We start from the raw sequence: 26,697 nt of genomic DNA on the forward strand, positions 1-26,697 counted from the left end.
CCCAATATTCTTGTATGAGTGATAATGTTGAATTTGTTTAGTGGAGCAGATAAAGAATATTTGTAAACTGTTCTTGCTTTGTAGTGTAAGAACTGAATGTACAGACAATTGTAAAGGAGGCTGAACTGCTGCAAAGAGTGCATCAGCCAGTGCAGCACTGATATACGCTGGTTGGTGTAAATGCAACAATGGGATTGGTTGAGATGTCACGAGATAGTGTGCTGGGATAGGTCCACGGAGAAAGATATCATGCCGTGATTGGATGCAAGGACTGACCTTAATAAGACTGCGATACAGGCTGAATGTAGCAATTATTTGAATTTCTCTTTTCTCCTTGATTGACAATATTGTGATCATGAAATTCTTCAAGCGGCTTAGGGAATTGAAGATAGGTGGTATGCGAATTCCTTTCCGCGAGGGCATGGAAGCTTCACTGGATGGTACGTCAGGTCATTACACGGCGACACATGTATGGCACCATACATGTTTACTGCTTCGTCAATGATACAAGATCACCAACAATGAATGTGCATTGAGATTTCCACGATATGGCATATTCAACATGAGAATTATTGAGAACCAAATGGGTGTTTTGTAGGACATGAAACCTTTCCCTAGACAAGCACTATGTGAAATCCCTCAATGTTTGAGAGCAAGCTGTAGATGCCAAGGAGAAGAAGAAATATTAGAATAAGGCTGAAAAAACAGTATGTAGTTATGCTGATGCTAAGTGGAATGCAGAGCAACAGAAGTGGCAAACAGAGATAGTCGAGAAAGCTAGGTTGTACCTTGCACTGGCAAACAAAGCCCCAGAAAAAGAAAAAGATTAAAGGAGAGAAAAAGACAGATGATGTGGAGAATTCAGGTGATGATAGTGATTCTAGTGATAACTTTTTGGAAGTACCTCTGTCTTCTTGTGCACCTCCTTATAATGCTGTCTCATCCATGAGTTTGGTTGGTGCTGCTACAAGTAGTAGTACTGCTGGTGTGATGGACCCCCTAGACTCTAATCAGATCCTGATTGGAGAGACAAAACTGACTCATGCCCCTCCAAACTCTCTGGTTGCCAGTGCCCCGGACTCAATAACTGTTCCTGTTACAATTGGTCCTGCCGTTCCTGTGCATAATCCAAAGTCATCTGGAGAAACAATACAGTCTTTGGCAGTCCTGACTATGATGACACTGCATAACACCCCTCTGACTATGAGTTTAGGATCTACAGTAGGGTACCTTTAATCCAAACTGTGACAGCCCCTATTTCCTCAATGTTAAGCATAGTAGGATCAACCGCGATAGAGGAACTTTCCCCGATACCACAAAATATCTCCATATCTATTTGGAACTCACTGCAGTGTATGACAAATATTAGCCTTAGAGGAAGAATAGTGTTTAATACCCCAACAACACATAATGGGACTAGCTCACAGCAAATAGATGATATTGGTTTAATTCTTCAATGGTCCCCTGGAAGTGGTGAAGTTGGGCAGCCAAGGAAGGAAGGATTGCAGAAAGAGAAAGGCCTGTGGATGCGATTAGATGGAGAATGGAACTGGATGAATTGATTTCTGACAATCTTGATTCCTTGCACATTGACATGCATCGACAGAATGAACTTGTGTATTTGCGCAAACATAGTTCACGCCGTGCAGACCATGCTCACAACAGACTTCGAGACTTAGCCCGCTTATATGACGTTGACCTAAATAAATATAAGTCCTTAGAGAAGATTCAAAGTCTACTTTGATGATTACGCTATAATCAGCATGAGAGTGTAAGGGATGAAACTGCAAACAAGAGAGGAATACGGAAATGGAATAATTTGGACAAGTGGGAAGATAGATGGGCTAAAAGGAAAATCTGAAGAAACTGAAGGCAGTATATACTTCAGAACAAAGAGAACCACCTCCAGATCTGCTGGATGAAGGAGCACTGAATCTCCCATAGAAGTGCTAGGTAGAGGCTACGTATATGTGGCTTGGAGTAGCGGTGATCTTGCAGCATTTACAAACAACTTCCCAAAGCTAAGATAGAATCCTGTTCATTGATACACCCAGGTTGAAAGGTTTGTTAAGATCTCATAGGTGCTGTGAGTGGATTTGAATACCTTTTTTAATATTTAGTCCCTCATTTGGACCTCAGCGGTCTTTTTCCAAGACCGCGAGGTACCGCCGGGTCGATGCCCGCCAGTGCAGGCGGTCTCTCACCCAACGTATCATGACTGCTGGCAGCCCTCGGCCCTTTCTGGATGGAAAGCCGCCAGCAGCCATACTGGCGGTCAGCGGTGAAGTGGAGGCTGCTCCACCGCCACGTCATCAGAACGCCGCCCACCAAATCACAACCCAGGATTCAGCGTGGTGGTGTTCTGGTGACGGGAAGCTGGTGGTGGAGCAGCCCCCATGGATCCCGTTCCCTCCCGGAGGATCACCGGACAAGGTCGGTTAGGGGAGGGGGGTGTTGTGTGTGTGCATGGGGGTGTGGGGGTGAGTGTGTAGAGGGGGTGTGTGAGTGCGTGTATGCATGCGGGGGGTGTTGTGTGTATGGGAAATGTGTGCGTATATGTCTGTGTGCATGTGTGCGTGTATGTCTGCGTGTAAGTATATTAGTTATGTCAGCGTGCGTGTAAGGGTGTGGGGGTGGGGTGTGTGTGTGGATGTTTTTGGGGGGGTGGGGGTGGGGTGTGGGTCCTCCACCTTTGGGGGGGCGGTAGGGGGTTCGTGGGTTTTGAGGGAGGATTCTGGGGAGAGGGAGGTGGAGGGGAGGAAACCCCTATCAGTGCCAGGGAACGAATTCCCTGGCACTGATAGTGCCTACCGCCATGGATTTAGTGGCGGTACAAAACCCCACGAAATCCATGGCGGTATGCGGGGTCCTGATACCGCTGGTGGTTTAGTGACGGCCGCCGGGCTGGAGACCGAAGTCTCCAGCCCAGCTGTCGTCACCAACCTGGCGGTCACAGTGTAGAAGTGGCGGTTTTGCATGGCAGTAATCGCCACGCTTGTAATTCCATTTGTTTCCACCGGCCTGTTGGCGGTATTACTGCCACTTCTACACCGACTGCCAGGGTTGTAATGAGGGCCTTAGTGTTGAGTAATTTATGGGCTGATGGTGGAGTGGCTATTCTGTGGCCCAATAAGGATCTTTACAGGAATCCAACAACAAAAGCATTTTCACCTCAGGTGATGAAAAAGTATAAACAGGTGATTTCGTTTTTGAGTGAAAATAGATTGGACCATTCAGAAACTGAAAGAGACTGTGCATGCTTACTCTGAGAGATTGTTACAAGTGTTTTAGCAGCACAGGGGATGGGAGATCACAGAACCTGAGATTAGTATGACTGTTTAACAGCATTTGATTTGTTAGCAGAACAAGTCTATTGAGGAGATCCAGACATATGCCAGGTACTGTAGTGATGAGTTAGAGATTAAACAGAAGTGGATAAGGGAAAACGTTGTATTGGCGCAAACGAAGATGGCACAGAGAGGTGGTCCATATATAGGACAATGGGTGGGATGCAAGTAATTGCATATCCACAAAAGGGACAGATGATGCAGGGTGGACATGGTGTTCCACAGGGTAGAGGTCATGGTGGTCCAATTGATCCAAATACTGGGATTGATGTTGCGAAATTGAAAAAATCTAATTCATGTCATTATTGCAATAAATTGGGCCACTGGAAACATGAGTCTCATCTTAATCCCAATAGACAGTTGAATAAAACCCAGATGCAGAATGTAGGTTTTGCACAACTGCAGAATACAAATCACAGTCAGTTACCAAATGTGCCAATTGCAGAGATTGCAAAATCCTAACATGCTTCAAGTCCCTGTGATGCAAGATCCCCAAAGCCCCAGCCGGACATAGGAAATCTGAGGTTCAATGTGAACCAGGCCACAAAGATGACTCAAAACTCTTTCCAGAATTAGAATCCATTCCAACAGTTCCCCATTTATGATTCTTTGGAGTTCTGATCAGTCACAATGATGGTGCCTGAGCAGGGAGGAAGATTGCATACTTGGTGCTGTCTTGGGGGTAGACAGGAGTGGTCCATTCATAGTAGATAAGGTGATTGGCTGTTCAGTATCTTTTTAAATTGACACAGGTGATACCCGCTCCACTGTCAGAGCAGCGAAAGTCCCAACCCTATCCCTGTCAGGAAAGAAGATCCAAGTTGTAAGACTTGCTAATAAACAGATTACTAATCCAGTCTCGAAAAAGTCCCATTTAAAAAAAGGGTAATTTTAAGTAGATCAACAATCTGTAGTTTGTGATTCCAGTCCCGTCCATCTTTTGGGATGTGATCTGCTATGCAGATTAAACTGCACTATTTATTGTACTCCGAATGGTGTTGAATTCCAAACTCATGACGATGATATGGATTTTAAATTAGCTAGGCAAGGAACAGCTGTTTGACTGTGTCCCTCAATGTTCACTGAAGATCTACCACTGGATTTTAAAGATATAGTGAAACACAAAGTCTGGGTCTCCTCAGGTAAGAATATTGGTCTCATAAAAGGAGTTAGGCCTATTCAAAGGATTGCTATTCCAAACGGTGAATATACTAGAATACCCTAGAACAAACTAATGCCTGAAACAATAGCTGAAATTACGCCTGTGATTGAGTCAATGATCCAACAAAGTATTCTGAAAGAAATAATGAGGAGTCCATTAACTCCCCTATTGTGGTTCTGCAGAAACCAAATGGTAAATACTGGATTTGCAGAACCTTCAAATGTAATTCCTTGTGGTCCTGTGGTACCAAATTGAGTGGTGATTTTATTTCATATTCTTTGTGAGGCTGAGTGGTTCACTGTGGTTGATTTGTGTCAGGCTATTTTCTTTATGAGGACAGCCAGTTCCTCTTTTCCTTCCACTTTCAAAATAGAGTCTTGACATGGTACCATGTCCCACAAGGGTATACAGAGAACCCCTCAATCTTTAATCAGATTCTCAAGAAGAATCTTGAGTCCTTGTTAATGCCCTGTAATTCAGTCCTTGTTCAATATACTGATGACATTTTGGTTGCGTCAGACATGCAGGAGGCCTGTAGACAAAGTGCTATCACTTTGTTGAGCCTCTTGGCTGAGAATGGACACAAAGTTTCCCTTAGCTAATTACAATATTGTCAGAAGGAAGTCCTGTATGTGGGACACCACATTGAGAAAGGAGCAAGGAAGGTGTTGCAAGAAAGAATTTCTGCTATTTTAAATATGAATCCACCAACTACACTAAGAGAAGTCAAGATGTTTTTGTGAATGGTGGGCTATTGTTGACACTGGATACCCAATTTCTCCCCAGTGGCCAGGCCTTTACAGAGCCTGACACACAAGGATGTGCCCATTCTGCTTCCATGGGACAATTATTTCACTGCGTTCCTAGAGCTGAGATAATGTCTGTTGTGCTTCGGCACTAGGAATGCCTGATAATAATAAAGTTTTTGCACTTTTCTGCAGTGAAGGAGAGGGCTGCTCTCGCTCAGTGCTTATACAGATGCATGTGTATGCTTGGTAGCCTATGGCTAATTTTTCTGCTACTTTCATCCCTGTAACTGCAGGACTGCCTGGCTGCCTTAAAGCAGTAGTGGCAGTAAGTGGCAGCATCAAACAAGTGGAAGCATAGTTATGGAACCTCTCCTACGTGATGGTCCAACATTCAGTTGACATTTTGTTGGCTCATACAAAAACTCAACGTGACAAATAGTGGTCATCCTAAATATGAACAAATCATTTTAGCTGCTGAGAATATCACCTTGAAAATGAGTTCTTCTTTTAACCCAGCTATATTGTTATCATTGCCTGAAAATGAATTTGATGATTCGGCAGTCGAAAATGACTGTTTAGATGTCACTAAACTATGCATCAAGTCAAGACTGTATTTCTGAGATAAGTCCATGACAGGGTCTGATTACATTCTGTTCGTCAATGGCTCTTGCCTGAGGGGTGATGGGGAAAACTTGAGAGCTACCTATGCATGTTGTACCATGGAGGGACTAGTAGGAGCCTCCTGGTTTTGAGGTGTACACTGTGCAGAAGTGGCTGACCTGGTCGCTCTTACTGGAGCCTGTTGTGTTTCAGATCAAACGAGTCACTATTTTTACACATATGGCTTTGGTGGTCCATGACTTTGAACAATTATGGTCACAGAGGGGATTTTCATGACATCTTCAGGTCCCCAGTAACAAATGGGAAATATGTCATGGGATTACTGGAAACCTTGCAGATGCCTCAAGAGATTAGTCATCAAGTGTGTGGCACATAGGAGTGGAAATGCTTACGTGGCATTTGGCAACCATTATGCTATTGAGGTCACAGGATATTGCGTTCATCGATCCAGTACTTTCAATGGAGAATATGTAAAAGAATCTGAAAAGGAGACAATTTTACATCTTTTGTTGTCAGTAGCATTTGCTTGGGAAAAAGTCAAGAGGTTGCAAGAGAGATACCAGAGGACAATTAACTGGGTTCGAATAGAGCTTTTTGTGTGAAGAACGAAGATGAAACTTGGATGCCTGTTGATGGGAGGCCGGTCAGTAGGTCCCTTCAACAGAATACAAATGGACTTTATCAAAATGTCTATGTGTAACTGGCTGAGATAGGTCCTGGTTATTGTGTGTGTTTTCTCTGGGTGGGTGGAGGTTGATCCTAAAAGGAGGAATGACAGACTTACTGTGGCAAAGTTGCTGTTGTTGAGAAAGTTTATACTCTGGTTTGGGTTCCAGAATTCTCTAGAATCAGAACAAGGTACTCATTTCAACAATGAGGTCCTGAAACTGTTGTGTGCAGCTTTGCAGGAGGAGCAGAGGCTACAATGCAGTTACTGACCAAGGGCTTCTGGAATTGTTGAACAGGTTCATGAGACTTTGAAGGCGAGGTTGACAAAAGTGCATGGGTCTAAGTCTTTGAAATAGCCAGATGTTTTACCCCTTGTGCTGAAGAGTCTTTGCAGTATGCCTGACAAGAGGCCAGGACTGTTGCCTCATGAGATAATCATGGGGAGAACTATGAGACTGCCGGCTGTGTCTGCAAATGTACTTCTGAACACTACAGATTATATGATTCTCGATTACTGCAAAGAAGTGGCTGTTGTACGTTCTGTTTAGCACCAGGTTAATGGTGTTACTGCTCTTCCACAACAAGAACAGTGCCATGATCTCAGTCCTGTGAGTTGGGTTTTGGTGAAGAAACATGTTCGAAAGACATGTCTGGAACTACGATGGAAAGGACCCTTTCATGTTATCTTGGTGATGAACACAACTGTGAAATGTGGAGGTCTTCTTAATTGAGCGCATGCCTCACAAACCCAGAGAGTGGAATGTATTTAGGATGAGATTACTGTGTCCATCACTGAGACACCACCAGTTACAGCTGGGTTTCCTAAAGGACCATAGTAGGGGGTGAAGATATTGAGCAAGAACCCTGAGGTCTGTTGATGGTAACACGTTCCGAGGGGACACAAAATCAACTGCAACATTTGTATTCGATTGCCTGCTTAGTCTTTTATACAAATAAAGCTGCTTTGAGTATTATTTTTCCAATTATGATTTAGTTTTCATCGATCTGCCCATGTATAAATGTTTAAATCCACTTTCTAGGTGAAAGAGATGGACAATGTCTGGAGCTTCTTTATGTCAATAACTGAACTTGAGATTGTTTACACACACAGACGAATTTTAATGTGTTATATGAATGCCATAGAAAAGAAATTCATTGATGAGTTAGTAGACAGTAGAATGTTGATTGGGGAAAGAATAGAAATGGGTAAAGATGTTGGAAAGGATAAGTACTCATCAGAGAAGATTTATCACGAAAGGAGAGAAGTTTAACCATCCTTAACTTTGGACTGGCAACATCAGGGAAAGTAGTGTGTGTCTAGACGGTAGTTTTTCGGAAATTTTACTGAGATTAACATGCTGCTGACACCTTCCCCATTTCTCCCTGAGAAATCCCTTTCGTATTTTCATTTCTTTATTTAGTTAGGTATAGTTTTTTTATGTAAAACGTGATGTGGATACATTGCAATCATTGTATACGGGCTATTTGCATTCAGTACTTTCATATTTATATTCTGAGCTTTTAGACATCTTAATATTCTTTGAAATAGTTCATATGATACATTGTTGCAAGTATATTGATTTGTTATGATCTACTAACTCAAACATACATTTTTATGGTTGCATACCATCCTTTCTGTCAATATAGCATACCTGGTATGGTAAAATATAACTGAGTACCAAATGCTAGCTATCCCTCAATGCTTCAAGTCGACTACCAGAGGTCGATTCAACAAGTGGAGGTTTTGTTTGATGACTATACCAAGAGATTGAGGTTTGATTACCCCTTTTCCATCAGAACCAAAGAGGCCCAGTCCAATGAAGAGAGTACCTGTGGTGTCCACCACCAATTCAAAATAAGCACTACATGACAGAAATGCATAACCACATTCATTAAATAACTTACAGTATGTAGGTTATAAACTAAACTGTAATGTGCATATCTTGCTGAAGAAAAAAAACAAAAAAACAGAAAGACCGCATTGACAAAAAGAAGATATTTATTTGCACAAAATCATTTGGAATGCATTTTTATAAATATCTATAAATAGTGGGCAATTATGTAATGAGTCAAATAAATAAATAAATATTTTAAACAAAATAACACTTTTCTTTGGACTGGTCGTTATCAACACCAATTTACAAGCATGAACTCAAAAGCATGTTCAACCAGTTGTCTGTCATGACTCATGTATTTTGTAAAGGATTCTAAAGTCTGTGTTATGTACTGTTACAATTGGGAATGACGCTTCTCATTTAGGACATCAATACGGATTGTGTTTGCCTTGAAAGTGGATACCACAATAAGTTTACTAAGGATTCTGAAATTGAAGTATAGATCACACAAGATTCCTACCTTTGTGCTACAATTGTTGCACTGTGTCATTTTACAATTACATAATGTTAATGGAAAAAGTGTTGGTTGTGCTATTTCTTGAAAAGCTTTTTTTCTTTCTGGCAAATGAATACTTCAAAATATAAATTGCATGATGTTTGATACAATAAAAAATATATATTACAGTATATTTGCAGCAGGGTAACTCCACATTACATGGACTCCATAAAAGGAAAGGACATTTTACCAGATGCAAATGGTTTCCACTGGATCCAGTTGTGGCAAATTGGTATTTGGAAATTGAGCTGTATACCCCAGAGAAAAACAGAAGGTAACTTTTAATGGTTGAATGCAATTAGTAAGTCAATCCAATGGATTCCATTAGGCACCAGTAAAAGTGTCAAAAAAGATCTTGAGTCAACTGTAATTTTCTCCATAGACATTCACTAGATGTCGAAAATCCCACAATCTAGCTACTGGATCCACTGGAAACCATTTCTAACTGGTCAATGTAAAATTCAGAAAAAGTAGGGATAGGAAACGTGGTACATTCATGGCATCTTAGTTCCTATATAAGTTTGCATTGCATAAATCAAATATCATCGCATGTATGCATCAGACATATTGTACTATAACAAGGCAAACATTCCAAACGAAACTGTCTAATCATCTCCTAACGAGATAGTGGAATGTACTTGTTCCATGTAGGCATCTACATAGAAAAGTAGACATCCCTCTCCGTTTATTGCATTAGCAGGATTTGCATGAGAGCTGATGCATAATTAGTTGTACTCTAACACTAAGAAAAGGTAGAGTATCTGTAATGAGGTCCAGGTTCATTTTAATGTAATCTCACCTGTATTCTGTTCTTGGATGTCTTTCCATTTTATTGCCAGATTAGCAGATTCTGATGTTTTCAAGTCTCTTAAGAGTTCCACAACCACTGTTTCTGGTATATGTAGTGCTTTTGTGTCGCTGCAGAAACATAACTACCAACCCAGAATTCGATGGTTAAACACGACAATATGATATCTGACTTATACTGAATGTGAGGTCATGATCTTGGGATGTGTGACCCCCTCATTCTTTAACATTTGTGCTGGTTATTTTTCATAAAACAAATCAACTAAATAAAGAAACTGTTCAATGACAAGATTCCTTAGCTGAGATGTATGCAATGGAAAATATTTCACATTGCCTCTAATGTGCAAAGTGGATTGGTTTGAAGGTGTGTGATGTTAAGCTCACTTAACAAATCCCATACGTCAGTGATTGAGCATGTGGAAACCTAAGTCTAAAAACCTCTCACTGTCATCATCTTATTGCTACCTCTCCGATCAACCTGTTAAATATTACGCTGGACTACACATGAATATGTGTGTTTTTTAAAACATGCTTCTATCATAAATGCCCATCCAAAGCCAATATTTATCGCTAATATAGAATAGATTTACAATAGTGCAAACACAAAAGGGGAATGACCTAGTTGAGCATGCAGGTGAAATTCTTAAAACCTCCTGCAGTTTAGAACCTGGTATTTATTCCCTTTATAATATTTGGGTACTCATTTTCAGTGGATCAGTTAGCCACTTTGCTCTGGGTCATGATAACAACAAGTTTTGATTATTTCTGCAAACCAGTGTACTTTGTTATTTAATCTTTGTTAAAAGCAAACCGGCCTATACAGTAACATGTATATATGTCTAGCTTTATTTCTCACTGTATCTTACTAGTTCTCTAACAAAAATATTCGACAATGCATGAGGTATGACTTGACATCTAAAATTCAGTCTATGGTATGGTTCGGGCTGTGTTTGTTTATTGAAAATCACACTCTCATAGCCTCAATTGTAATTGTAGAATTTTGGTTTCAAAGAGACGACCCTGATATCCTGCAAATAATTAGAACCTTTGCTTGGTCGAGATTCTTAACGTCAACTCTAGAACTAAGATATCTGGTTATCTAATAATGATTATATTGTAAGCAATCTCGTGCAGGAACTCGTTTCTCTGTTTCTCCTCATAGACTATCTGTATTAGCTGAGAACACCTTTAATCTGTTGAGCTTGATTGCCATCAGCTAAAGTATTATGTTTAAGGGTGTTTTTTTTGTAGAACACACAGAAAGCACACACAAATGATACTTTGTTCTAAAGCTAAATCGATAGTAAGATATTAATTTGTCAAGAATCTAGTCATTGGGAACTCCCTTTTTTATAAGAAGGAGGTGGTATGGTAGCTGGAGGGGGATTCTAGAGCTAGATAATCAGTTTGACAACAGTTAAAACTCACCCCCGGGCAGTTGTTACCTGCCCCGTCTGTAATGCTGAAACTGTCTCAGCCAATCACAATGCTTACACTGTTAGAACTAACTACTGCTGTTCACCTGTCTTCTAAGTTCAGTGAGAGTCTAAATTGGAACCATGGAGAAAGATGGGACAATGTGCTTGTCTGTCTGTCTCTGATGAGATGTGGGCAATGGCTGCAAACGGCTTCGTTGCCCAAAAGCCTATAGATGTGAACCACTTTTAATCACCATTTCTCTCCATTAAGCTGCATAACCGTTATAGCCTATAATTGCAGGCCGGGCAAGAGACACTAGTTAGTGCCTTGAGCAAAGGGCAATGATGCTTAATTTACCTAACAATGAAGAGTACATATCAGGAATCATGAAATCTCTGACAGGATAGTATAATATATGCGTATTAGCTTCATGTGAAGAATCTAGTAGTCAGTGGAATCCTACATTCAACTTTTACTTCTAAGCTAATAAAATGGAATGGCTTCTCAATGCAAAGCAATGGTCTCCCGGTGGGCCCAGATCATGTCAAAGGTTGATAGTAAATTAGTTTTTCGGCAATTGCAACATTCCCTCTGCGTGACAAGTTCAACAACAAATCTCATTTTCAATAGATGTCAGAAAGCTTCTGCGCCTAGTGCTTATATTGACATAATTTATACATAGTAAAAAAAAATGACTATACCCACTCACAAATCCTAAGAAAAAACCCACTGGATATCTGGTTTGTACAACAAACACAAGAGAACTGTCAAAATGCAGCAAGTTAGCATTTGTCTTGAATATGGCTTTTGAATTGTCCCTGTCGATGCGCAAAAGGCTGCTTTCTTTTTTGAAAGTGCAATGCAAACGCATAAAAATGCATAATTTTAAAGTTGCTCTAGAAACATATAGATGACCTAGATCTGCGCAGTGTGTGTGTGTGTGTGTGTGTGTGTGTGTGTCTATTGTCTAACTCTTTGGAAAAACTGCACCAATCCCTCTGATCAAATCGTGATAATGTATCATCAAATAAAAAGGTTTAATAGTGCCATATTTTGGGACCTTTTTCTTGGGGTTATTCGTTTATTTAGTTGTTTATTTATTTGAGTTGCCAAATTATTTTAATTATAGTCTTACCTATTTGGGTTTTAGGGCTAATTGCGAGGTAGTGGGGGCCAGAGTCGAAGAGTATTTTAAATTGACTTAGACTACATTTGAACCACGGCAGAAGATTGCTGTGACTACCTGAACCATTTTTAGAACTGCAGTTGCAAACATATCTTGGGGCTACTACTCTACCCACTGTAGATCAAAAAGAGATTAGACCATTAGTGACGAGGGGTGCAATATTTAGACACAAACATATTTCTATAGTCTCTTTGGTTGCTTCCTACAGCAAGATACCCATAAGCTCTATAACGTGTTAGACAATGTAATCTTTTTAGAATACGCCAGTATCTAACCGCATTGAAAATGTTTCAACTAAAATAAATGCTTGATTTTCCGTGGTTCTGGAAATGTTAATATAATTATGGTTACTGAATTACGTGAAAAAATTGGTTTCTATCATGCCACATTAAATTTCTTTACAGCTGTAAGTTGCTATGGTTTTCTATGCCACCGTATTGCTGGAATTGAAAGTAGATTCTGTTTGCGTTTCTAATATACTGTTGAACAAACCCTTGCAAAATGAAGAATCTCACACTTTTCTCTCAACTGCAAAGGACCATGGCAAACTAAGACATTATAAGTGGGGTCGCTACCTTATTTATGTCACAGAGCCACAGGATCCAGCATTCTTGTGTTTCTGAACTAGAAAGTGCATCTCTTGAACTACCACCCAAGGGCTCATAAATGGACCACAATGGACCATAGTGTTTCATCTTTGATAACCTCTTTGGGAATCCTGAAGCAGGGCACAGACTGTGACCACAGGTGAGTCTCCATGTGATAATACCAGGCAGAAGATCACTGCAAGCATTTCTTAAATTAGACACTGCTAAGAGGGGTTGCTTCCTTCATAAAGAAGATTATTTCAAGTAGTACAGTGCTGCGTCAACTACTCAAACAATATAGTGAGCATATAGTTTTTCCTCTAGATTTTTACTAGTTCATCTGACTGTTACATTAAAATTAAAGCTTCTATAGTGCAGGTGATATCTCCATTTCATCGTTTCCTCCACTGTGTCCTGGGTTTACTGCCCTGTAAGATAAAACCTTGGACTGGCTTGCTTCCTAGTATCCATCATGGCATGTGGGTCATCTGGATCCACTACATCATTTTGGTTGATTCTTAGGGGATCTTGAGGCATATTGGCCCAGAGTGCTTGCAGTCTCAGAAGGGGTGCACCGCCAATCGGCATCTTCCTCTGGGGAATAATCATCTGATGAGGATCAAAAGGGTCAACATCAGCATTCCTGGTATGCCTGTGAGGCTCGGGCGTGTTAAATCGAGTTAACGGGATTTCGTTTCTTCTGCTCAAGAACTGGGAATAAGGAGGGGGGTTCATTCCAGCTTGAAAGGCACGCTTGGTCTTCCCGAGGCTGACCAGGTAGTTGTGCTTGGGTGAGTGGTAAACATCAAATCCATTTTCCAGGTTCTCCTGCTTAAACACACAGTCGTCATGACTGAAGTAATGCTGAAAGCACAAGAAGGCAAAAGTTAATCACAATCTACAAAACATCAAAGATAAACAGGCAATGACACTTTACAAACTGATGTTCACATAAGAAGCAGGGATATTCCATCCATCCAATTAGCTGTGACCTTTGCTCGCTGTGATGCTGCACCAATACAAATGCTTCTTCTAGTTTTAAACACATTCAGGTAAAAACAAGCATTGCCTACGTAAATAGGTCTGGATTATGTTTTTAGTTATAAACTAGTCCCATTAACACTGTCAAAACTGCAAGGTGCACTAAATTTGTATCTGGTCACTGATCAGCCGTCTTGAAAGTGGTAGCTCTTGAGCATGTTCAGTCCTCTCAGCGGCTCAACAACAGCTGCTGGATGCACCATATTTGTATTAAAGCTGTGGCCAGGGGGCAAGAGAATTTGTATCTGCTGCGCACACTGAATCTTATCATTGATCCAGCCAGGCATGCTAAATGCAGTCACTAGTGATGCCAAAACATTGCTCATCTAATAGGACCATTAAAGCAACAACACTTTGGCATCCCTGTCCTCTGGCGTTCCTACAAATTCATTTGTTTTGCCATAAATAGCTAGAATCCGTTCTAGGGGAGGAAAGGCTCTAGAACATGGGCCAAAGTTGTTCTGTTGCATGTGTCTTTATAATGGTATCAGAATGGATATTGCTCTGTTGACAGAAACCGCTGTATTGCATACAGCATGGGGTATATGATCAGTGCCAATCTCAGAGCAGGTTGAAGTAATGTTGAACATACTAAAATGAAAGTTAAAAATGAAGAGCCTCGGACACGTTGGTGGGTTTTTCATTTGCACATCTGAATAACCATGCCTGGTTCCAAAATGGCCACCCAGAAGTCTCCAGAGATTTCAGTTTTAGTTGTTGAACTCGTTATAATGTAGACGACCATTTTAGAGTCAGGCTTTCATGGTCTGCAAATGGGACAACCGAATAAGGTGGTCATCTTAAGTATTAGGTTCACACTTGAGTCTTCAGAAAAGCATTAAAAAACACTACTGCAATGAAAAAATAAAATTTTGAATTGCTTTCTGTCTATAACGCATTTTTGAGATAATTAATCGAATGAGATAAAAAGTGATATGATCGAGGGCACTTTTCAGATGTAAAATAATTCATTACCTATTGCAAAAAAAGAGACTGGGGCAGAATGATACACCAAATAGCAAATAGCACGACGGTGAAACCAAAATCATTATATGGGCTAATTCAAGATTAAATGAACGCTGTCTGAAAGCAAAGCCTGAATGGGGCTGACCCAAACAAATCAGTGGCCACAAGTTGCGGACTCAAAGCCCACTCCTTGTTTCTGTAAACAATACGTGCTTCAGATAGCTGCACAGTTAAACTAGACATAAAAACATTACTAGCGTAATCCCAACCCCCTTTAATCACACCTTCCTATATTTCACTTGCGATATGGCATGACCTTCATTGTATTCTAGTTGGCTTTTACCATGCAGCATTACCCCGAACCCATGGTTGGTTAAGACTGATTCAGAAAATAATGCAGCATTTTTTTGCAACACGTTGTCGTGTGCCTTGTCCAGAAATTCTTTACATCGTTGCCTTTATTTGAAGTTATTGCTGTGCTCTATGCATAGCAAAATGCTAATAGGAAATTATGACTAAAAAGATTCTGACACTACAATTGCCAGTTCAAGGTTAGCACAGTCCAACTTGTCATACATATCTCGTATTTAATAAAGAAAAACTTTAATCTGCTTGAATGCGTAGAGGAATATTTGTGGGAAAAGTATGAATGTGCGTTTTTTAAATTCTTTTTAACAAATGTAAAAACACTCACAGAGCCAAAAATGCTTCCCCCAATATCCATGCAGAGGTAGCGTCCACTTTTTACACCACTGATCACCACGAAGCCAGCATCTTCAGATTTTATCACTAGCGCACCTGGAATAAAATTGCATATATTAAGAATAATTTCTCTAACAATAACTTTTGTTAATGCTTTATTAAAGTGACAAATCGCTTTCTAACTCTTCTGCAACACTTTGCTCTTTACTCTGAATGAAACAACTTCTAAGCACTACATTCTCCCTTTCATATATGTTGCAGACAGGTATTGCATGCATCCATGCAGTTATGAACCTAGCTTCCTGGGCATATAAACAAAAAGATTATGCCGAAATATGGAGCCTATAAAAACAATCCATACTGGGGTAATGCATATTACAACATGTAAATAACCACACACAGAATTCAGCCAATGGGTGCATTTTACGAAATGTTATCTTAAATAATGTGAAGAAAACTGCTCATCACAGCGATGTTCCTATGCGGCTGATTCTCGAGAGTTACTCCTGCATCAAGGGTACATGCAAGATTTGACATTATGCCATACATATGAAACGTTTACAAATACTAGAGTTTATTAGTCTATTAACCACAGCCCAAACCTCAGAGTACCCTCAGACCTCAGATGACTCATACAAGCAGCATGCCTGATCCTTAAAACTCAATGAATGGCACCCGGACTCATTAAGTCCACTGCTGACTTCCTTTAGCCAGCTTTAATTACTGTAATGTTTTTAAATGACACAGTAATCCTATTTTACAAGTTTAGAAAGATGCTGTATAGCAAGAAAACAAGAAGTCATCCTTCCATTGCAACAGCTGGAGAAGTGTTGAACTGGCAGTGGGTGCGGAGGGTAGGAGGAGGAGATTGCAAGAATATATCAAAGGATAACTCTTTGAAAATTCTTGGGGGTTTCTGCGATTGTGTGTTGTGAGTGCATCACTTTTTTTGCACCACCCTGGTGGAATACTATTTTGGGATTTACAGGGCCACGCAAAACCTTATGTGTGTGGCTTTGTGTGGCTTTGCAAAAAAAAGAAAAAAGTAATGCAAGGCAGTGCAAAGTTGTGCTTTGCATTACCTTTCAGTAGGTACGCATTACATGGGCAGAGCAAGGGTGTTCTCGTGCATCCACCCATGTATTTTGATGCAAACCCTTATATACATAGACTTGTTTACATGAGTTTGCACCAAAATGGTATGCATGCCCCAGGCTGGCGTAACCTAAGTAGCTGGCCTGTATCTTTTGTGTTGGGCCAAGGCTAATTGGTATGGCAGTGGTCCGGTTCATAATAACACATAAGAGCTGCCCTATACATCTATGAATAAAATTAGATGTCAGAGGCATGTTGCTTACAAGCAAATTTCAGTAAGTATAAATGTCAGTAAGCAATCCCTGAAGTCTGCTAATTTGTAACAGATGTAGTTGTGAAAACTTTAAACTGCAGCAACATAAGAGGTCATCATTATATTGACAATCACTTTAAACTAGTATTTTATTGTAACATTTACATATTGCTTACTACCCCCAGTAGGGGACTGAAGAGCTTGCCTACATAAGTAACATGGTACATCTGTTGGACAGAAGCATGGAGCAGATCTCAATGGTTAGTTCATGCCTGTTAACTAGGTGATGGTCGGTTTATTGCTGTGGACCAGTAGAATAGTGAGTGATGGACAAGATCCATAGCAGGTATGTCTTAAGTGAGTGTAAGAGGGACACGCTCTAAAACAGAGGTATTATCCACCCTGTTTCAACTACAATCGACTGTCTGACCACTGAGTGTTGTGTTTTAAGGAGGACTAACAGGGTTATATATCAATTAACTTTGCTACATGGTAGCCGGGCCCAACACAGTTTAGTGCTACTTATGCAGCCTCTCATGGTGGTGTCTGAACACAACGGTATTTGTAATAACAACATGACAATATACGAGGCCTATCGTCAAACCACCCGCCTATCAATACACTGGGCCCTGAGTGGTATGAGTTGATGAATATGATGTGGAAGGGAAGCTCTAAAAGAGCCTCCCTTACGGCCCTACACCCACTGGCAGCCGCAATGCAGCAGGATGTTTCAAGCAGCAGAACCACCACAGCGTCATCCATGGCCTTCAGAGGCGGAAGGAGTGAAAGAGGTGGATGGATAGACCGATGCCAGTTTTTTAAGCTGCACAATTATCATTCACTCTGGAATAAGTAACTGTGGAAGACTGTTCACTGAATGACTCCGGCCCACAGCAGATGCTTCATAAGACCTTGCTCTCAGCAGATAGAGTAGTTCCCACCCTCTATCCCAACTTAATGGTTGGACAAATGCCATACAAAGCAGGGACTGGGGACCGAATTTATTGTGGTTATAGAAAATCCCAGCCATGATTTTGCATGAGGAAACGCAGTCAGCTGATGTGGTGAATCTATGACCCACAGAGGGGTAGTAAGCTCTACATGTGTGCTACAATCCAACCCAATGCAACCATGCAAGAGGAGGCAGAGAACAAAGCGGGAAGAGTGAAATCAAGGTGAGCTTCCTGAATGTGAATATGACTGCAGCAGCCTGCACCCTTTCTGGAGGGCTGGGGATCAGCTTAGTAAACAAGCATTTGCAATGCAGAAGGTCTTGGTTTGCTCGCGTTAGGGCTATTAGCGTTGTAAACTCCTAACTGGACTTTTCTTGCCACATAAAATAATAATAAAAAGTAAAACAGTTTCACATAAGCGAGCCGATGGTCGCCATGAGTGTAAAGGAGACACAGAAAATGAATCAGAAGTTTGCTCGCAGTGAAACGTATTGGCGAAAGTGCAATTATCCATGTTACCAGCAACAGTGAAATTATTCATGTAACCAGCAAAAGTGCAATTATCCATGTAACAGGGTCAATGTCATGCAAAGCACTTGACTTATTTCCAATGAGATCGTGCTGCGCAGGAAATTAAAAGATAAAGTAGTCCAGAAAAGTAGTTTACTGGTGCGCTCGAGGAGGGCTAAACACCAGAACAGGCATGACATATGTATGCCTTTCACAAATGGAATCAATCGATTTTTAAAAGGCAAGCCGACGAACTAATGAAAGTGATGGGCGTGACATGGGCGTGGTTAGAAGCCCACAGAGAGATTACAACATGGTCCAGAGCGCTTGTGTGCGCTCTACCCTAAAAAGGGCCAGCATGGACTGAGGCTCCAGGCCTCCTGACAACAGTGTCTGCCCAGGAGTCTGAATAGACTTCTTCCAGTGATCAGCAAAGTGCGGCTGCACACTGGTGACATGAAAGGCATCCATGCAGTTTAAGGTTTCCAGTTCAGTGTGTCCAGCATTAACTTTATTAAAGAACTAGAAAATGATAAAAGATAGAAAGTTGGTGGAGATTAACTCTCCTTCTAAGAAGGGGTGAATTGTCTTGGTAATCGCTTTAGCAACCCAAGAACTGAAATTCGTAATTACTGAAGAACATTGTTTACGTAGTTAATGGAATCTTTTGGGGTTTAATTGCACCTCTAAACATGTAGTCCATGCCAAGAACGTAAGTATTAGTGCCAAGGATACTGAGCCTCTACCACGAGAAAAGCTACCTCTAAGAAAGGGGTGCGTTTCAGAGCACCAAAACCCAACTAAATCTGTACCCTTAAGGACACAGGTTTGAATCCCAGATAGACAGGCTCCTCCTTTCAGCCTTCCGAGGGTGATAAAACAGGAATCAGTGCGATGGGTAGTTCAAAGCTTCTTTGGTATTTGGAGTAAACTAACGGACAAACTGTAGATGGCTGACAAGAATTCCAGCCTGCGAATTCAGACATCCAGCCTCAGGTCAGCGTCTCTGCTTTTAAATGAAAACTAACACAACGACTTTGGTAAGTTGTGCATTATCATAGAGTTATGCAAGAGCTAGGTACAGCACTCTGTGCTTTTAGTGGCCCTTTTCAAGCAATGGGAAAATATAAGGGATGCTGATGTGCGAAGCATTAAGTGGTGTCGCAGCCGCACCTCTTTATTCAAGCACATTTTTGAAGGGGCCCAATAGGTCAAACACATAGGGTAAGAAGCCCACACAGGGTTATGTATTCAACATATAAATACGCATGATCTTATGCACGTTACACTTGTACATGCACAGCCCCGCCACCCTTCCTCCCACTGAGGCTGTTCAGTTCTGATGATAGTGCTGTTTCTCTTGAGATGCAAGTACTTACCTATGCCACTGCGAACATGTGTGCCTTGTCTGCTGATTCGCCATAGTTACTCATGAGGGCCCCCGATGTGATCAGTATCGGCAGGTCTGTTTGCCTTTTAGAGCGGCGCGAGCTTCAATCCTGGAGAGCACCAAGCAATTGATCCACATCAAGAAGTAAGCGGAAAATTAAAAAATGACCACATTCGTCTGCATATGCATCCCAGATCGCGTGCCAAACAGATGTACATGTCAAGACGTCCTTTACAAATAAAAGGAGGTGGTGAAGTCTCATTACTCCACAGTTCCACCTTCCCAGCCCTCCCAGTCCACGAGACACCCTCCACCGATGCCCTTTGCTCCCCCAGCCCAATGGGTCTGCAAATACCTGCACTCACTTTGAAGGCGGGCACTTCACTGACCTGTGGTTCCCATGCCTTCAACCAAGATCGAGAATGTAATCCTTGTCTACATGAAAGTGACAGTGTGACTCCCCTTTAGGGCGGATCTCATACACACAACACATATTTATTTAGTGAGAGTTTTTGCTAAATAGAACATGAATTGGCCAAGTGCATCAGAGCTCTTTACAAAAGAGACACTGTAAAGGGTAAGACAACATTGACAAGTTGTAAAATAATGAAAGTCCAAAAAGACACTCAAGTGAATGTAAACCTAGTTAACAATTATTTACAAAAACAGGTTATTATGAAAAATGTGAATCAGAGGGTTCCCGAGCAATCGCAATGTCACTCAGTTACAGCTGTAACTACCAGGGTCTTTCACTTCTGTTATGTAGGGGCGCCCACATTTACTTTCACTTCTGTTATGTAGGGGTGCCCACATTTACTTTCACTTCTGTTATGTAGGGGTGCCCACATTTACTTTCACTTCTGGTATGTGAGGGTGTGCACATTTTCTTTCAGAGCAACAGCACTTGAAATCTTGCAGGGACTTTTGGCTGACCCAACAGACCCGCCAAGGGTGATGGAAAAATCCCACAACATGTGGCGGTGCTCCTACTCTCCTTGCCTGCACTCAAAGAGCACACGGGCCTCCTGGCCACTGGCAGGGTTCCTGTGTGCTCAATAGGGGTCTGGGATGCCCACTTTTAGAGCACCCACAGCCAGAACCATTCCACTGAAGTCCAAATGGACCCCTTTCCTTTGGGGCCCACTGCAAAAGGACTTCCCTGTACTGACCCCACGACGGAAGAAGGGGGCCACTTTGATTTGCTCTGAAGACAAAGTGCAGCAGAAGTCCAGGAGGAACTATTCCAGAGTCCTTCCACTCCTAACAAGGGTTCAACAGAAAGCTGGTCCATCCTGCTTCTTCAGTTTTTTTCTCTCTTACATAAGTTTCTTCCCTTGTGCAGAAATTTCAAAATGAAAGTGGAGAATTCTAGAAGGTGGGAGTTCCTACACAATCCAGAGATACCACTTCACACCACTACCCCTGACACTTGGGAGATGCCTCTTGTCGGTCCAACCCCTTGTACAGCATTCTGGCATTTTCAAAATGTCATATTCACCCAAGATGGTGAAGGAAATCTCCTCTAATTCTCACTTCTCACTGACACATCTAACTCACTCCAAGACATCAAGGGGAAACCCTTTAACTACTGGTGCAAGCGTTCTGCCTGCTGTCTCTTTGTGTGTCAGTACAGCATGCCAAAGCTTGGCAGAGGCAGAAAATCACCTCCAAGATAGGTTTATTGTTAGAGGACAGACTTTGAACTCACAGATGGACAGTAGACGGATTAACTTTGTAAAGCAACGTAGTTCAGAACCTGAATCTAATTGAGGCCAGCTCAGGGGAAATACTGCCAATTTTGAAAAGCATAAAGTAACCCATATAGAGGAAAAAATCTGAATATACATTTGTCACATTAAAACATGGGAAGCCTCACATTAATACTTTTGCTACATTGTGTCAATCCAAAAGCGCAGGTTAAGCACGTGTTACTGAAAGTGTAAGCACTGTTAAAACACTATAGATTTACATCTTAGACAAAAAGAAAAGGGAGTGTTTATCTTTTGATTCTTCGTTGAATTATAAATCATCGGGGTGTCATAAACAATTTAACCTTGGTCCTATCTGAAACAGTGATACTTGTTCCCAGATACCAGGCTGAATCAGACAGGCTTCTGCACTCACCCTGCACGTGTGCGCACACACACACTGACATATAACTAGCACAGGGCCTCTTAATCCGGCTGTGCAGCAGTGGACCTTATTTTAAAAGGTGGGCCCTGGTGCTTAGAGTCCAAGGCCACCTAGAACGGAAGCTTACAGTAAGTGAGACTCCACTGGGAAGACTCACTGCAGAGGCCCAAAGACCAGGACGTACAAGGGAAAAAAACTGGGGGAGTATTTATTGCTTAGGATCCACTCTTATAGTTATCAATCCAACGGTGATCACTTCAAAGAGACAGAATCTTTATGCATAGTACAACCAAAGAATAAACTCCATGTATGATACAATACTAAAGTCAACTATTTGGTAAACTTCTGTAAAAGGTGTGGGTACTAGTGAAAGGATGGAGGGGAGAATTGGTCAAGACAAAGTAACTTCTAGTTCTATTCTCAAAACAGATAGAAAGGTGGTGGAGTGGTTAGCAGGCAGACCAGAGCTCCAGGCTTTGAGTGCCTACTCAGAGACAGAGTGATTTGGGGTATATTATTGTTGAAGACAGGGCCTTCAAGAAGAAGTGTGTCTGAGCTGCAAAGTTGGCTAGCACCTCCTGAGAACTTCAGCTTTTAGGCCAGATAGTGAAAGTGTTTGTGCTTTAAGCAAGAAAGCTTGTAAGTGAGTAGCCAGTTTACATGGGATAATAAAGCAAGGAGTAATTTGATGACAGCAGCTAAAGCCCAAGATCAGAGGTGCTGTTGCATGCAGAGAGGCTTTAAGAGAAACAAAGTGAATGTTAGGAATGATGGAGAGAATTGCATTCCCATAGTTAAGTCTGAATAGTACCAAGGCTTCGACAACATCCTTAAAATAGTGTTCAGGTAGGAAAGGTTTAATCCCATGGATTAATTTCAATTGATGATTGGCAGCGCTGATCATGTAGTAAAATTGCTTGTGGAGAGGAAGTCAATTATCAAAGTGACTCCTAATGAATTAGCACTCTCCGAATTGGCAGTGGCGGAAGAAAAAATAATGGGGCTCTCCTGCCGTATTTTCAAGAGGGTCCCCTGAGTCTCCCATATCTCAAAGCTATTCATTGACCTTGGGCTGAATGGGGGTCCCCTTCAAGGCTTGAGAGGCCCCTTAAATGTCGGGGCACCCACCACGCCCCTCCATAATGGTCCTGTTGCAATTTAAGATGTTTGTGGAATCTAGCCATATCTGGACTGGAGTGGAGTAAGACTGTGGTGAAATTTGAAGGAACTCAGGTTTTGTTAGGTTGAAATTGAGATGATGAGTGGTCGTTCAGGACTGAATGATGTCATGAGTCATCACTGCTAGAGCAATAGCCGCTGGGTTGGAAACCTTTGACTAGAGATAGGTGTCATTGACTTACTTGTTTTTGAAATGATACTCTTTTATGATGTCACCCAGTGGTTTGAGATAAAGATTTAAGAGTGCAATGTCCAAACATATCCCTAGGTAATTCCCTGTGGTACAAGAGTGGGGTTAGGAAAGAAGGTATGATTTACATGGCAACCATTTTATGGTCTCGGCTCGTGCACAGGCGCTAATGACTCTGCAAATGATACATTTTATAGGATTTCAACCAATCCAGTGTCTTGCCTTCAAAACCCATGGACCATGTCCTTAGTGTAAAAATGTGGATATCATGGTAATAAAGTCAAACGTCGCAGAAAGATTTAAAACTATCATTAGCCGTTAATTTCTGCTGTCTGGAATATGCAGGATATCATCCATAGTTTGCAAACAAAATATAAATCTAAAGGTTCCTGCAGGCATATATATTTGTACTTGCTGTTTTTATATTCCACTTTTTCCCACTTGTGTGAATTATAATGTTATTGCAAACAACTCCATGTAACCTACTTGCATAAATGTAAATCTTTACAGGGCTAAGTCAATATTTTATTCTCCATATGCTGAGAAGACTAATACCAGTGAGTTGGTTGGTAATTAAGGCTTAAAGTGTGAATTTTGTGCTATGTTTCGTTGTAAGCTTTTGCGTGGCAACGTGTACATTTAATGTGTTATTTTTAATACAATAGTTGGCTGGTATCCAAAGAGCAAAGCTTCCATTGCAGGACGAAGACAGATATGTGGCATCGGGGTTTGAGCAGATGGTTTCGTAGCTTATATCTACTGACCTACACTATGTACTTGGCACATATTATGGAATATGCGCCTTCTATATACTATTCCATTGTTCTGATATATTACAGGTTACTTAAAACAATGTGTGTGAACAAACACATCTTGTCTTACAGTTACTGTGACCAAGCCCCCTGCCCTGTCTACATGGCACGAGCACATTCTACATATAGACACAGCACTGGTGAAGGTTCCAGAAACCACTACAATATCTGGAACCTCCTGGCACAAACAACGCATGCGCCTCTAGGCCACAACAATGTAGTTTCCTGTTGTGAAAACTCAGACTAATTCAGTGTGAGAAGCGAGTGTAGCCGGTGCACTGCGTGTGGTTTGGTCTACGGCCACTGCGGTCCGTTGCTGGCACAAAGGGGTCAGAAAATCAAATAATTGCGGCAGAGAACGGTGTTCCGCCTGCAGTCACACGTGTGAATCTCAACGGGCCAACTCAGCCTACTGGGGTCGATGCACGAGCTCCATTGACTTGATTTACAATCAGCCTTTATTACCAGAGCTAAGGAACGCCTCGCGGTGCACAAGTGCATCCTGGGACGGACGTTATTCTCAGCTGTGAAATTATAAGAACCGATCCGTAAAATACGCGTAGAAAACAGACTCGCGGCCAGTGCTGTGTCGCATAAAAGTAGACATTTACAACACATAAAACAAACAACCGCCTACACAAAAAAGTAAACGGCGTACGCTGTGCTTTTTGTAAGCCTGCGCGGTGTCACGTGTGCGATTTCATGCAGTACAACAAAACAATATTCATTCACTCACAACCTACGTCCATCACAGTGAACTTGCCAGCACCAGGACAAAACTTTTCCCCGAGTTCTCTCATCAGCATCGGTACAAAGTAGCACGTTCCCCTGAGGATGCTAGGCGGGCGCAGCACGTGCTGCCGGAGGCTGCCCGGGAACCAGCACCTTCGGAGGGGTCCTAATTACCACCACCAGAGCCCCCGCCCCCGTGGAGTCTCCTGTGTGACACTACAGTCAGCGGGGGAATGAGGGGGCCTGGCTTCGGTTCCTCCTTTCCATCACACAAGGTGTGTGATACAGGGCACCATATTTTCCTGCACCTCGGGTATTTTATCTGCCGGGCCTTTTAGCACATAGAAGAAAGCCACTCCGTTACTTAGTTCATTTACAATTATTTTAGGAAAATTACAGAACAATGACGCTCTGTCAACTACCATTTGACTTTTTTTCTTTCCAGCGGCTGCATGACATTCGGTAAAAAGAGCCATATAAAGTATATCACATCTGCCGTGCTATGCGTGAATGTCATAGATCGAAAACTGTGGCCCACCTGTCGTTGATGTTATCAGAATATACATTGATACCAGTTCTACACTTGCCCTCTCGCGCTCCACCTTTGCAAAATCTGCTAAACAATCTGCGTGCCCAGCCTCTCCGCGATGTTAAAAAGGTCTAAGCACGCTTATCACACGTGCAACATCTGGAGTCTGCCACTTGTTCCACTAATATGCGAAATGCCTAAACGGACGTGCAAGAGTGAGAGCGGAGTAGTTTATCAGCCGCAGAAGTGAGCGTGCAGCCCGTGCAGATAGGTGTAAACCTAAGTGGGGCTCTCCCAGCTATTCATCCTACCGAGATCAACAAACAGCACCACTCGATTTACAAACGCACAAGGCGATTACACGGCATGTCCTTGGTGGCGGGACAATCCTGCACTGGCATTTGCACCAAACGAAAGGTAAAAATTCAACAACTGATAAGTGCTAAAAATACATGGTCACTGATCGTCAACTGTACCTGGTCGGTGCAAATCGGTAGCACTGCAGTCACATGCAATCTAGAAATAGTAATAAAGAATGCAGTGGCACGCGTGCAGCAGTATCTAAGCAGTCTTTAGTGCTACGAAGTCACAAAATCAGACAGCAAGCGCTGTGTATAACTGCAAGACTGCGCTCGCACCGCAATACTTACTGTAAATGGTTTGGAGGGGCGTCCCGTCCACGTGCCCATCGCGGTTGATCTGCAGGTGGAAGCTGTTCTTGCCAGTGGCGGTGTACAGGTGCATCAACCTGTCCGGGTTTGACCACCCAGGGTTCATGAGCAGGGGGGAAGAGTTTGGGAAAGCAGTGGTCTCTGCCAGAAGGAAGAGGAAGGCGAAAGTCAAGTGCACGCTGCTGCAGTGACTGATCCTTGGCATCTTCGGGTCCTTTCCTTCCTGTCCCTCCTTGCTGTGGGTGCTGCTGGTGAAACTTGAGCCGTCCCCCGCAATTGCTCCCAGGCCCCCTTTGCAGTGGCAGGTTCTGAACTCTCGTGCTTCACAAAGTTTTGCAGCCCTTTATAAAGGCTAGAAATGACGTGACACGGGGAAAAAAACTGCTGTCCACATCCTTTATGTTGTAACAGCTCAGCATCATTTTAAGAGTGCCCTGAGACCTGCAGGCCAGGGAAGGAGGTTTCACACAGATTCCCCTGGGAAACCAAGCCAGACTCCAGTGGGCATAAAGAGTAGTGGTGGAAGGGCACCCATCTTTTGCATCTCTGTGACCTGACATCTGCAGTTAAGAAGCCTAACTTTGCTGGCTCAGGATTTCATCC

The 26,697-nt window shown here is 42.1% G+C and overlaps 1 protein-coding gene across 1 annotated transcript; it reads right to left on the bottom strand.

The window, feature by feature from the left end:
• Window positions 1-8,594: 8,594 nt before the first annotated feature.
• On the bottom strand, window positions 8,595-26,385 carry FGF23 (fibroblast growth factor 23). The gene is made up of 3 exons (XM_069228409.1): window positions 26,074-26,385; window positions 15,640-15,743; window positions 8,595-13,802 (listed from the first exon to the last, which is right to left on the bottom strand). The coding sequence occupies exons 1-3, from the start codon at window positions 26,297-26,299 to the stop codon at window positions 13,359-13,361; spliced, it is 774 nt and encodes a 257-aa protein (XP_069084510.1). The 5' UTR covers window positions 26,300-26,385; the 3' UTR covers window positions 8,595-13,358.
• Window positions 26,386-26,697: the final 312 nt, after the last annotated feature.

Source organism: Pleurodeles waltl, chromosome 4_1 (genome assembly GCF_031143425.1).
Source record: "Pleurodeles waltl isolate 20211129_DDA chromosome 4_1, aPleWal1.hap1.20221129, whole genome shotgun sequence".
Classification (NCBI taxonomy): Eukaryota; Metazoa; Chordata; class Amphibia; order Caudata; family Salamandridae; genus Pleurodeles; species Pleurodeles waltl.